The 14,054-nt window shown below is 45.0% G+C and overlaps 1 protein-coding gene across 3 annotated transcripts; it reads right to left on the bottom strand.

Moving 5' to 3' along the window:
• Positions 1 to 247: 247 nt before the first annotated feature.
• C12H16orf54 (chromosome 12 C16orf54 homolog) lies at positions 248 to 13,779 on the bottom strand. 3 transcript variants are annotated; one of them, XM_064295836.1, is made up of 4 exons: positions 13,612 to 13,779; positions 13,047 to 13,131; positions 12,580 to 12,728; positions 248 to 12,362 (listed from the first exon to the last, which is right to left on the bottom strand). In XM_064295836.1, the coding sequence occupies exon 4, from the start codon at positions 12,360 to 12,362 to the stop codon at positions 11,688 to 11,690; it is 675 nt and encodes a 224-aa protein (XP_064151906.1). In that variant the 5' UTR covers positions 12,580 to 12,728; positions 13,047 to 13,131; positions 13,612 to 13,779; the 3' UTR covers positions 248 to 11,687. The 3 variants fall into 3 exon arrangements, with proteins under 3 accessions (XP_064151906.1, XP_003418898.1, XP_023414695.1); XM_003418850.4 differs by lacking the exon at positions 12,580 to 12,728; XM_023558927.2 differs by lacking the exon at positions 12,580 to 12,728 and having other exon boundaries at positions 13,052 to 13,131.
• Between the last annotated feature and the right edge of the window lie 275 nt (positions 13,780 to 14,054).

Here is a 14,054-nt window from a genome sequence, read left to right as displayed (position 1 = left end):
CCTCCTCTAAACCCCTGGTAACCACTAATCTGCTTTCTTTGTCTTTCAATTTTTCTCTGGCTACTTTTAAGATTTTTCACTTTACTGTTGGTTTTGAGCAATTTGATCATGATGTATCTTGATGTAATTTCTTGTGTGTGAGATTCTCTGAGCTTTTTGGGTCTTTAGGTTTACAATATTCATCAAGTTTGGAAAATTTTCAGACATTATTTCTTAAAATGTTTTTTATGTGCTCCTTTGTCTCTACTCTTGTTCAGGACTCCAATTACTCATATATTAGGTTGCTTGAAGTTGTCCCACAGTTCTCCGATGCGCTTCTCATTTTTTTTAATTCTTTTTTCTCTATGTGTTTCATTGTGGATAATTTCTATTGCTATGGCTTCGAGTTCAGTAATCTTTTCTTTTGCAATATCTAATTGACTGTTCATTCCATTCATCTTTAATATTGTAATTTTCATTTCTAGAAATTTGTCTTATGTCTTTTTTATATCTTAATGTCTCTACTCAACTTTTTGAATATATGGAATATAGTAATAATAGCTGTTTAAATGCCTTTTTCTGCTAATTCTAACATCTGTGCAGTTCTGGGTTGGTTTCAATTGATTGATTATTCTCTGCATTATGGGTCATGTTTTCCTAACTCTTTTCATGTCTGGGAATCTTTGATTGCCTGCCAGACATTGTGAATTTTACTTCACTGGATGTCATATATTTTGTAATCTTTTTAATTTGTTAGTCAGGTCCAGAACAGTGCTCAGTCTAGGGCTAATTATTCTCCACTACTGAAGCAAGACCTTCCTGAGTTCTCTACCCAATGGCTTGTGAATTATCAGTTTTTCTACTCTGCCTGAATTGAAAAGGCATTGATCCTGGCCATATGTGATCCCTGGGCACTTCCCTCTAATCCTTTCAAAAGGTTCATTCCTTGTCCTAGAGTAGTTTCCTCACACACATGCACTGATCAGTTCTCTGATGAGTACTTGACGGGGGTCTGTAAAAGGGTAGTAGTAATAGTAGCATCAGAACCTGTCTAACTTTGTGGGGATAATGAGAATCACCATCAGCAAAAAGCTGATTCCTATGAGGTGGAGGTCAGGCATACCTCAACTCTCCAACCTTTTTACCAATTCTGACACCATCCTTCCACCCCATGGCGCTCTCTACTTCTTTGCTGTGTTCAATAACCCATTGCGATGGCCACACAGAACTTACAGACCATACTTGCATTAAGTAGTTTCTTAAGTAAGTAACAGGGTTACTTACGTAAGATCTTGGGATCAAGATCAGCAGGCTACAGCACAGGATCAAGATCAGGAAGCATGTAGGCAATGTCTGGAAGGCTCCCCTGAAATGGAGAGCATGATCCTCCCTTCTTCAGTGCAGGACAGCTCTCTCAGCTCCTCTTGGCCCGTGCGAGCAAGCAGGCCCTTCTCTTTGCTGTGCACGTCCCCTGTCAGCCATGCAGGCCTCCTCTCAGTCACCTGAGGACGGGCTCCTCTTGGCCCTACCATCATCACCACCTATTCTGCTACAGGGAATAGGTCACTGTCTTCAGAGTTACAGTCTTTGACCTATGTTACTAGCAACAGATATGTATTCCAATTGCTCCACATCCTCGCCAACATCTGTTGATTTCCTTTTTTCTTTAAATCATACCTATTCCAGTGGGAATGAAGTGTTATCTCGTTGTAGTTTTGATTTGCATCTCCCTAATGACTAATAACCCACTGCCGTCGAGTCGATTCTGACTCATAGCGGCACTGGGTTTTTGGGTTAATGACTAATACCTCATATGTATGTGAAAGCTGGACAATGAAAAAAAGAAAACAGAATTGACATATGTGAATTGTGGTGAGGGTGAGGAATATTGAATATACCACAGACTGCCAGAAGAATGAACAAATAAGTCTTAGAAGAAATACAATCAGAATGCTTGTTAGAAGCAAGGATGGCAAGATTTCGTCTTGCTTACATTAGATACATCATCAACAAAGACCAATAACAAGAAAAGGACATCATGTTTGGTAAAGTAGAAGGTCAGCAAAAACAAGAGAAACCCCCAATGAGATGGATTGACACAATAAATGCAACACTAGGTTCAAACATATCAAAGATCATGGAGATGGCATAGGACCAGGCAACATTTCATTCTGTTATACATAAGGTCACCATGAGTCAGAACCTACTCAACGGCAACTAACAAAAACAACAATGACTAATGACGTTGAGTATATTTTCATGTGTTTGTTGGCCATTTGTTTATCTTCTTGGGTGAAATGTCTTTTCAAGACCTTTGCCCATTTTTTTCATTGGGTTTTTATCTTTTTGTTGTTCAGTTGTGGGAGTTCTTTATGTGTTTTGAATATTAAACCTTTATCAGACATGGCTTCCAAAAATTTTCTCCCAATCTTTGGGTTGTCTCTTTACTTGTTATAATAAAATCCTTTTTTATTTTGATGTAGTCTTATTCATCTCTTTGCCTTTTGCTGATTGTGCTTTTGGTGTCATATCTAAGAAACCATTGTTAAAAGCTTCGCAAGGCATTACCCTTATGTTTTCTTCTAAGGGTTTTATAGTTTTAGATTTCATGTTTGGGTTCTTAACCCGTTTTGAATTAATTTTTGTATATAGTGTAAGGTATGGATCCTCCTTCATTTTTTTGCATGTGGAAACCCAGTTGTTTCAGCACCATTTTTAAAGAGACTCTTCTTTTCCCATCAAAAACTTATCACCCTTGTCAAAAACCAACTGACCCTTCATGTATGGGTTTACTTCTAGACTACCAATTCTATTCCTTTGGTCTATATCTCTATCATTATACCAGTACCAGGCTGTTTTGATTACTATAACTTTATAGTATGTTTTGAAATCAGGAGGTATAAGTCCTACTACTTTGTTCTTCTTTTTCAAGATTGCATTGTCTATTTGGGGCCCCTTGTCCTTCCATGGAAACCCTGGTGGCATAGTGTTTAAGTGCTATGGTTGCTAACCAAAAGATCGGCAGTTTGAATCCACCAGGTGCTCCTTGGAAACTCTATGAGGCAGTTCTACTCTGTCCTACAGGGTCACTATGCGTTGGAATTGACTCGATGGTGATGGGTTTTATTTTATTTTTTTGTCATTCCATATGGAGCCCTGGTGGTGCAGTGCTTAAGAACTCACCTGCTAACCAAAAGTCAGCAGTTTGAATCCATCGGCTGCTCCTTGGAAACCCTACGGGGCAGTTCTACTCTGTTCTATAGGATTTCTATGAGTCGGAATCAGCTTGACAGCAATGGGTTTGATTTGTCATTCCATGTAAATTTGAGGATTGACTCCATTCCTGCTAAGAAGGCTGCTGGAATTTTGATGGGGATTGCATTGAGTCCATAGATTGCATTCAGTAGTGTTGACACCTTAACAATATTAAGTCTTCCAACCCATGAACACAAATCATCCTTCCGTTTATTTAGTTCTTCTTTAATTTTTTCAGTAATGTACATTTTTTCTTTCTTTTTTAAATTTATTGTCCTTTAAGTGAAAGTTTACAAATCAAGTCAGTCTCTCACACAAAAACTTATATATACCTTGTTATGTACTCCTAGCTGATCAGCCCCTAATGAGATAGCACACTCCTCCTCTCCACCCTGTATTCCCCATGTCCATTCAACCAGCTCCAGTCCTCCTCTGCCTTCTCATCTTGCCTCCAGACGGGTGCTGCCCACATAATCTCGTGTCTACTTGAGCCAGGAAGCTCACTCCTCACCAGTATCATTTTCTGTCTTATAGTCCAGTCCAATCCCTGTCTGAAGAGTTGGCTTTGGGAATGGTTCCAGTCTTGGGTTAACAGAAGGCCCGGGAACCATGACCTCCGGAGTTCCTCTAGTCTCAGTCAGACAATAAAGTCTGATCTTTTTATGAGAATTTGAGGTCTGCAACCCACTGTTCTCCTGCTCCATCAGGGATTCTCTGTTGTGTTCCTTGTCAGGGCAGCCATCGGTTGTTACATTTGTTTTTATTGATAGAATATTTTCATTGTTTATTATATTACAAAGTTTTTATATTTTTCAGTTTCAAGGTTGGTTTATGTAGCAAATGATTGGTTTTATTGAAAGAAATGCTATTTGTTATTAACAGAGTTATTTGGCTATAATACATGGCAAGATGAGCCATAATATATGGCAAAAATATAGTATACTGTGTCTTAGTCATCTAGTGCTGCTGTAACAGAAATACCACAAGTGGATGGTTTTAACAAAGAGAAATTTATTTCCTCACAGTAAAGTAGGCTAAAAGTCCAAATTCAGGGCGTAGGCTCCAGGGGAAGCCTTTCTCTCTCAGTTGGCTCTGGAGGAAGGTCTTTGTCCTCAATCTTCCCCTGGTAGATGAGCTTCTCAGGTGCAGGGACTCCAAGTCCAAGGGAGGCGCTCTGCTCCCGGTGCTGCTTTCTTAGTGATATGAGGTCCCCAACTCTCTGTCTGCTTCCCTTTCCTTTTATCTCTTGAGAGATAAAAGACGGTGCAGGCCACGCCCCGGAGAAATTCTCTTTACATTGGATCAGGGAGGTGACCTGAGTAAGGGTGCTGTTACAATCTCACCTTAATCTTTTTAACATAAATTTACAATCACAAAATGGAGGACAACCACTAAATACTGGGAAGCATGGCCTAACCAAGTTGATACACACATTTTTTGGGGGAACATAATTCAATCCATGACATAAGGATATATATATATGTGTATATATATATATATATATATATATATATATATATATATATATATATATAGTGCTGTGGCAGACAATCTTCATTACCTATCCTATCATCATCACCCCTATCCCCTACTCTTCTTTCTTGCTAACGCAGCCCTGATTTTGTTTGGGATGAGCTGAGTGCCAGGGATGAATCACAATCTGTCTAGTTTACTCACAGCTATCCCATTTTTCCTTGCAGGTTATTTGATTTCTCAGACTCTTTTGTAACATGGTAACATGTGACATGGTTTTGACCAATAAAAGAAGAACTGATAGGAGGTTTCTAGAATGTGGTTTAGGGATGGTGCTATGGCCCAAGAAGGCTATGGAGACCCCAAATTCATTTCAAGCCTCCATACCGGCATACTCAGTATATTGACTTCCCACAGTTTCCTAAGACTTATTGTCGAGGCATTTAATAACTAGATAACTTTAACTGTTGTTATGCTGTTACTTGAAGCATAGAGCATCCTTAACTGATACAGGGTCCACATTAGACTTAATATAGCATCATTTTCTACTATTTTTACCTATGGGGAAGGCCTCCTTAGAAAGTGACAGCTAGGTCGAGACCTAAAGAGTAAGAATTATCTAGGATAAGTGAGGAGTAAGGAAAGGAGATGAATCTTCTAGGGAGGGAACAGTATGTATAAAGGTGCCTAGAGTGGAAGAAAAAAGTTCAGTGTGGCTGGAGCATAGAGAAGGCCAAGGTTGATTGAGGTAAGGAATGATGAGTAGAGGAGGTAGAGAAGTTGTATTAGTTTTCTATTGCTGATGTAACAAATTACCACAAACTTAGCAGCTTATAACAACACTCATTTGTTATTTTACAGTTCTTTAAGTGAAAAGTCTGGGCACAGCATAGTCCAGGTGTGCAAAGTTCAGGAGTCCCTAAGACCACCCTCATTTCTGACATCAGCTGAAAGTTTGGAGTATCCCAAGACAACTTTCAGGTTTGATAGTGCATTAGAAGGCCTCACAGAGCTCACTGAAAGCTGTTGTACTCATGGTTATTGTTTATTTACAGTAAAAGGATACAGTTTAAAATCAGCCAAGGGAAGAGGAGAATGGAGCAGATGCATTCTAAGCATAAAGCTCCCAATTTCCCTCTCCCAGGGCTAACTTCTCCCAATAACAATGTATGACAGTACTCATGGAGTATCGCCAACCAGGGAAGCTCACCTGAGCCTTGGTTCCAGAGCTTTTATTGGGGGTTGTTTACATAGCCATGGTTGACCAACTGCATGGCCGAACTTGGTCCCCAGCCCCTCTGGAGATCGAGCTGATACTGCTTGGCCCAAAGCCCCATCATAAATTACATTGTTAACATATACAGCCTGGCATGGCCCAAGTCCCCCAGGTAAACAAAAACACCCTTATCAAGCAGGATATTCCAAGGCTTAGAGGTGACTTCCCAGGAGCTGAGGTCAAAGGCCAGACCTCTCTTGGGGTAAGGTTAATTATTTAGTACACAACCTGCCTCTCTGCTCTGGGTTTGACAAAGAGAAAATGAAGGCGTCAGTAGGGCTTTGCTCCTTTCTGGAGCCTCTGGGAATGAGTCTACTTTCAAGCTCATTCAAGTTGTTGTCAGAATTCAGTTCCACTTGGCTATAAGACTGAGGTTTCTGTTTCTTACTGGCTGTAGCCAGGGGCCACTCTCAGCTTCTAAATGTTGCTTGTATTCCTTGACTCATGGCCCCCTTCTTCCATCTTCAAAGCTAGCAATGGTGGGTAGAATCCTTCTCACGCTTTGAATCTCTTTGACCTTCCCTTTTTCCTCATCTCTCCTCTGGTTTTCCTTTCCACCACATATCTCTGACTGTAGCTGGATAAAATTCTTGGCTTTTAAGGGTTCATGTGATCATATAAGACCCACTCAAATAATTCCTGATAACATCCTTATCCTAAGGCCTAGAACCTTAATTACATCTTCAGACTCCCTTTACAACAGTCACTAGATTAGTCTTTGATTGAATAACCAGAGGATGGAAAGCTTGAGGAGACATTTTTAGAATTATGCCTCTTACAGAGGTTGACAGCAGCCAGATAGTGAGCGGCCTTGAAGCTCTGTTAGGGATTTGAGCTTTAGATGTCGTTGATGGGTTTTAATCAGGAAAGTGCTAAATTCAGGCTTTCTTTATTTCCAAGATCCTTATAATAGAGTTAAGTACACCAGGATAAGTCCAATAGGATCATATTATACCTCCCCGGCATGTTGGGAACCCGAATGAAAGCTCTAGGAGCTCTGGGACACACTGTAGCTGAAAGGATTTAGATACCTTGTGTCTGAGCAGTTGATAGTCCTTTGGGATTTGGTTGATTTGTTGCCAAAAGGAAAGGAAGTATTTGTTGGAATTACGGGAGTTGGAAAACCTTTTAAGCATATTTAAGAGACTCACTGTAAGTGTGAAGTGGAAAATGGAGGCAGGAGACCACTTAAGAAAAATAAGCAATGAGTGGATCAAAACCAGGATCATGGAAGCAGTCATGGAGAGAAGTGGGCAGAACCCAAGGACACATGAGAGTTCTGAGGGAGGGGGAGGAAGGAGCCAAGGGTGAAGTTTAGAGAGGATCAGCTCAGTGGGGAGTGGTCATATGACCTGAGATCGTTTTTAGGCATTCACAGGGTGTATCTAGGAGAATGTTAGACAGGTTTTGACCTCAGGAGAGAGACTCTGGATGTGGTTACAGATCTTGGTAAGAAAGAGGCTTGGGTTTTACACCCACTTAGGGACTGGAGGCCCTGATGATGCAGTGGTTAAGTGCTCGGCTGCTAACTGAAAGGTTAGTAGTTTGAACCCACCAGTGCTCTGTGGGAGAAAGCGGAGTCCATCTGCTTCTATCAAGATTTACAACCCTAGAAAACCTATTGGGGCAATTTTACTCTGTCCTACAGTGTGGCTATGAGTTCCAATCGACTCGATGGCAGTGGGTTTGGTTTTGTGTTTAGGGATTGGAGATGACGCCTTGCTTGGGGATTTGAAAACTGCTGGGACCCTTAAGAAGCTACACCCTTAGTGAAAGAATGGACTAGAAAAAAATCTACCCAACACCCTGGGAAGCACAAAAGAACTTTATCTATCTCACCCTGTGACCTGGTGGGAATAAAAGTTCCAGCCTGAGAATTCATAACCAGTGGCTTCCTCTCACTTGGGCTTGGGGTTCAAGTTTACACTGTCTGCATGGCCTGGGAAGCCCAAATAAAATTAACAAAGAAAGTTATCCAGGGTTGGTAATATTTCTGAAGTACCCTTGGCAAAAGCAAACACAAAACCTCTCCAGAGAGGCATACCTCAAACCTGGCCACATGGATTCCCACTGATGAGTCCTGCTAAAGCCAAGTTCACAACACAAAATGTAAGGGGAAACAATCTTTCATTAATGGAAGTAAGCAGACACAACAAGCAGCAGGATTAGCTCCCACCCTAGAACTGCAGATAATAGAATTATTAGATAATAATTCAGGAAATAATATAATAAATATGTTTTAAATACCTAAAGACCTAAAAGAGGGAATCCACATGAGAAACTAATAAGATGGTGTCAAAAATGAGAGATACACTGAAAATAAAGGAGAAAGGGTAAAATGAATACATCTATTTATCCATTCACTTACTCATCATTCCCTTTCATTAGGCTCCTTTTATGTTTTAGGCCGTTCTGAGGTTGGGAATATAAAGATGATTCTGGGGATAGCAAGTTGGGCTGTCTCAAAAAGATCACATCCATCCATGCATCCATTCATTCATCTATCCTTTTATCTACCCATCCACTCATCCATACATTCATTCATCCACCAATTCATTCTCCCATCCAAATATCTATATATCCTCCCATCCATTCTCCCATTCATCAGCCCATCCACCCACCCATCCATCCATCCATCTTTTATTTTATGTTACCACTACCTGCTACCCACTGCCGTCAAGTCGATTCCGACTCATAGCAACCCTATAGAACAGAGTAGAACTGCCCCATAGAGTTTCCAAAGAGGGCCTGGCGGATTCAAACTGCCAAACTTTTGGTTAGCAGCCGTAGCACTTAACCACTATGCCACTACGGTTATCATCCTCAAATGTCACAGCTGGAAGAGTCCTAATGGAGAATCTTGTTTAACTTTCAACTTGTTTGTTTGTTGTTCAGATAAAGAATATGAGACCCAGCAATTTAGAAGATTATTTTTCTGAAGTTTCCAAGTGAATGGATGACAGAGCCAGGTTAACAGCCAGAGATCTTGTACCGCTGTGACCACAAGTGGATAGCTTTAACAAAGAGAAATTTATTCTCCCACAGTCTAGGAGGGTAGAAGCCCAAATTCAGGGTGCCAGCTCCGGGGGAAGGCTTTGTCTCTCTGTTAGCTTCAGGGCAAGGTCCTTGTCATCAATCTTCCCCGGTCAAGGGGCTTCTCAGCACAGGGACCCTGGGTCTAAAGGACACACTATTCCCTGGCTCTTGTTTCTTGATAGTATGAGGTTCACATGTCTCTCTGCTTGCTTCTCTCATTTATATCTCAAAAGAGATTGGCTTAAGACACAACCTAATCTTGTAGATAGTGCTCATTAACATAACTGCCTTTAATCCTGCGTCATTAACATCACAGAGGTAGAATCCACAACACACAGGAAAATCACACCAGATGACAAAATGGTGGACAATGACGCAATACTGGGGATCATGGCCTAGCCAAGTTGACACATATTTTGGGGGGACACGATTCAATCCATGACACCTGGAATCCTTTCCACAGTGTACTCTCCATCCTGAACACTTGGCATGTAGGCATCTAATCTCTGAACACCTGGTAGACTGTTAACTCCTGGTGGAAGTAGTCCCACAACCCAGTCCTGTCAGCTGATGGTGATCATGAAAAATGAAATAGTTACCAAGTTCATAAGAGACAGAGATGGGACAGGAGCCCTGATCGCCAGCTTGTATCACTTATGGGTCTGTCTTACCTCACTCCTACCTCCATTTCCCAAACCCTAGAGAGACTGTGAGCTCCTTGAGGGCAGGGGTCAGATCTGACTCCTCCCTTTTCCAGGGCCTCGCCTTGAGCAGGTTCTCAGAACCATGCTGGATGAGTGCACCTGATGAGAGGGCTTGGGCCAGCTCTTGGTCTGCAGACACTGGTGTTCCTCAGTCTGGGGGCTGCTCATTCCCTCAGCTGTTCCTTCAACTTCCAGTATCCAAGGAATTGTAGAGGAGGCTGGGGCTCCAGGTACCCCCCCAGCCCTCCTGAGCAGAGAGAGCTGAGTGTTGGCCTCAGCCCAGAAGAGTGTTTCCCCAGGTGTGTCTGGAGTTGGGGGTTCCTGCCCAGTGTTAAATAACACAGAATCACTGTTCCTTTTACAGGGGCTTTCAGTATTCTTGGAAACCCCGGTGGTGTAGTGGTCAAGTGCTACAGCTGCTAACCAAAAGGTTGGCAGTTTGAATCCGCCAGGCACTACTTGGAAGCTCTGTGGGGCAATTTTACTCTGTCCTGTAGGGTCACTATGAGTTGGAATCGACTCGACAGCAATGGGTTTGGTTTGCTTTTGGTTTTCAGCATTCTTAGTACTTTCAGGAGAAGGTTTTGGTTTGGTGCTAGAATATCTAACACTTGCTCATCTCCACCAAACTCCCCCCTCGCCTTTTTTTTTTTTTTTTTTTTACAAAGAAAGAACAGGTATTTAGTTCAGTGCCTCCAGCAGAGAAGAATTTAAGGTCTTTAAATTTAGAATTTAAGAACTTTGTTTACATTGTATTTATTTTCATTTTTACCTTCTATTTATAGGTAAGTGATACTGGTTTTCCATTTACAGAAGTGATACAATAAAGATTCCTTTTAAAATAAATTTATTATGCAAACAGCAAGCCAATTTAAAGAAAAAATGTGGTAAATAATAGTGCAGGTGGCAAAGAGCCTGATGTTCATGACTGAAGTTTGGAAAATCAGACCCGGGAAATGGAAACTCCTTCCACTCCCCCATCCTCTGGCTCCGCCCCCAAAAGGGAGGTCTGCTGATACAGATGGCTAGTAGGGCCAAGGGCATTTGGGGGATATTTTTTTTATGCTATGGGGTAGAGCATTGTAAGTAGGTCTATCTTTGGGCAAAGCTGTCTCTGGGGGTCACTCCAGCAGGCTTGGTGGGAGGATGGCCCGAAGGCCACATTTGAGAGCTGCCCTGTCCTGCAGTTCTCCTCTCTGCATTGGCTCAAACTCAGTTCTTCTAGGCTCGGCTTTCCCCACCACGAAGGCTGAGATGTGTGCAGGGCCTTACCAGGCTGGGCAAAGGTGGCCTGTTGGCCTTCTTTGACTCTAGGTCCCAACTCCAGGTAAGAAGAACCCCTCCAGTTGGCTCACCAAGTTCCTCATTGCAATTTTGGGGTCAAAACCACAGCTCGTATGTAATAAAATGTTCCTTTGCCTGGTCATGTCCTCTCTATATTTTTTTGGAGGACTTCATGAGGATGAGCGTTAAGGAGGGATAAGATTTATAGATTTGGGGAACTGGACTCCTGTCATCTCTCACTAACATGCCAACACTTGTTATGACCACAGTCTGTTCTTTAGCATATTTGAGACTCCTTTATTGATAGGGAGGATTTTAGGTGCTCACTGAAGGAAGGCTGAAGCGGCTGGGATCGATGCCATTTCCTGCATGTCTGCTAACTTGAATTCTTAATCTGGAATGTAGTCTTGGAGGCTCTGGCCCAGAATTGAACCACCCAACCCAGTTCCCTGGGCCACAGCCCTGGGCAGCTAAGCAGAGGCACTCGATGCTTCCCCCGCCACCCAGGCTCCGTCCACACCTCGCCTACCCACCATCCAGGTCCAGGGGAATTGAGATCCAGAAGTGAAAGACCTGGGAGAAGCATTCTTCCCCAGGATGGCCTTAGGCTTCAGCCTTGCTGTAGGGCCTTCCTCACTGGTCTCTAGAAAGCTGTAGCCAGTCTTCCAGTCCCTGAGCATTCAGAACCCCACGCTGGTCCGGCCTTCACGCCTCCAGAAAGCGGAGATCTGCTCCAGGGTGACCAGAGGCTGAAGTCCCCATCCAGGCTCAGGGCTGCCAGGCCGATGCCTCTGGGCCCGAGGGCTCCCCAAGTACACACTGTCCCCTGGCCTTGGCTCAGGCTCAGCCCAGCTCACCATGCCTGTGTTGTGGGACCTTTCCTCCCAGGGCTGGGGCACACAGAAGGTGCTGCGGGCTGGGACCTGGGGTGGAGCCTGGAAGACCAAGGAGCTGGGAGGGGAGTGAGGGGCAGAAGGAGCAGATGGGGCTGTTGCTCGGGCCTCCAAGGTGCCCCCGGGGTTGAGGGCCTCTGGGGCCCCGTCCATCAGCAGGGGGACTGCAGAGCCATACCAGTCCTCGGAGCGCTCTCGGGGGGTGCCCGTAGGCTCAATCCACAGCTCTCCTCCGGGGCGCCAGACCAGCGTGGGAGTGCGGTTGCTGGGGTCTAGGCGGGGAGAGCGGCGGAACAGGCGTTCGGCCAACACAGCTGTGGTCAGCAGGAAGAGAGCAGCGAGGCAGGCCAGGGCCAGCATGATGGGAACACAGGGCCCGCAGGGGAGCGGGGACCACGAGGCTGACTCTGAGGCAGGGGGCCCCTCCATGTGCCCAGTGGGCTGCCCTGGAGTTGAAGGCATCTGGGAGACACAGGGGTCAGGAGAGGAAGCAAGTGAGACAGATATGGCACAATTGATAGAGGGAGAGAAACAGCAAGTGTCAAAGAAAGCGAAAGAGACAAGGAGAAGGACTCGTGTCTAGCCTGAGAGACAGGCCCAGGCAGAAACAGAGGAGACAGCGCACTCAGAAAAGGCAGAAAAGAGCCAAATGGGGCCAGAGAGACCAGCAGAAACCTACCTTAGTCCCCAGCCAGGCCCCTCCTGCTCAGAGCCCCAGTCCCTTTCCAAATACCATTTCCCTCCCAGACCCCAAGGTGCTGCAGACAGAACATTAAGAGCCCCAAAGGCTTCTTGCTTCCCGTCTAGGTCCTCTCAGGTCTCTCCCGCCTAGAGAGGAAGTGGTGGGTGAGGAAATGGGAACCTCCCTCCAGGCCCTTCCCCTGCCCCTGCCCCTGCCCCTGCTCCTATGTGTGCACTCACTCCTCAGGCCACCTCTGCCCCCTTGCAGACCCTCATGAAGTTGGTCTTGCCCTCTTTAGGTCCACTGAATCTGCTGTCACACCGGTCTCAAGCGCCACCCTGCACCTGTCCCTGTCTCTCCAGCTTTGCACAGTCTCTGGCGCATCTCCATCTCCTATTTGTCTCTGCCCACCTCTCTCTCCCCCAGACCCCCCACCCACCTACAGGGCCTCCTGCACTCCTTACCTCACCTTCGGTCTCTCCGGGGCTCCTCTCTCACCCTTCAGAGCGGCTCTTCCCTGCACATGCCAGGAGGGCACAGGACGGTTGCCTGAAAGACGTAAAGAGAGTTGGCCTCAGATGAGGGCGGAAGGGAGGGCACCACCTGTTGCTTGGCAACTCTGCCCCAACTCCCCCAGCCCCCGTGGAGTGTTTCTAAGGCAACCTGGGGGGATGTGGTCACTGCGGTGAGGAGGCATTTCCTGGAGTGAGGTGGAGCCAGGATGGGTAGTGACTGTTGAACTCAGTCTTACCCCATAGCTAGGACTAAGGCCCCAGAACACTCAGCAAGGCCAGGAAAGAGAGACAGAGACTCTAGCCCATTCGGTGCCCAAGTTCCATGGTACCTTTCTCTGCCTACTCCTGGGAAGTTGCTCACCACACCTGTCCTGCCCAGTGGCCCTGACCAAACCTGCCCCTGCCGTCCAGTAGGCCACATCCCTGCCTGCTTGGCTCAGCCTTCTCTATACTCGTAATGAACATAAGTCTCCTGTCTTCAAACCATTTAGCTCCAATCTGAGTTGGAAAATACCTGTGAGGCGAAGCCCCCAACATCTGCAATCTCTGTTCCTTTCTCTTGGTGCTGAGAATGGGGGTCAGGAAGAGCCATCAGGCAGGAAGCTGGAGAAGGGTTTGAGGGAAAGTGATCAGCATCTGGGTTCCAGGGCCTTTTCAGAGATTGTCTAGTTTGACTTACTCATTTAACAGATGAAAAAAGTGAGCCCTACAGAAGGGAGGTGACGTGCCCAAAGTTACACAACCCACGGATGTGGGAGACAAGGGGAGGTGGGGCATGAAAAAAATACCTGGTCTGAACACAACAGCCACTTTTAATAGGTACTAATATATTTATGGAAACTCTGGTGGTGCAGTGGTTAAGAGCAATGGCTGCTAACCAAAAGGTCAGCAGTTTGAATCCACCAGGCGCTCCTTGGAAACTCTATGGGGCAGTTCTACCCTGTCCTATAGGGTCAC

The sequence above is a fragment of the Loxodonta africana genome, chromosome 12 (assembly GCF_030014295.1).
Source record: "Loxodonta africana isolate mLoxAfr1 chromosome 12, mLoxAfr1.hap2, whole genome shotgun sequence".
Classification (NCBI taxonomy): Eukaryota; Metazoa; Chordata; class Mammalia; order Proboscidea; family Elephantidae; genus Loxodonta; species Loxodonta africana.
Note: the sequence above shows the minus strand (reverse complement) of the source record. Positions and strands in the feature narration are given on the sequence as shown.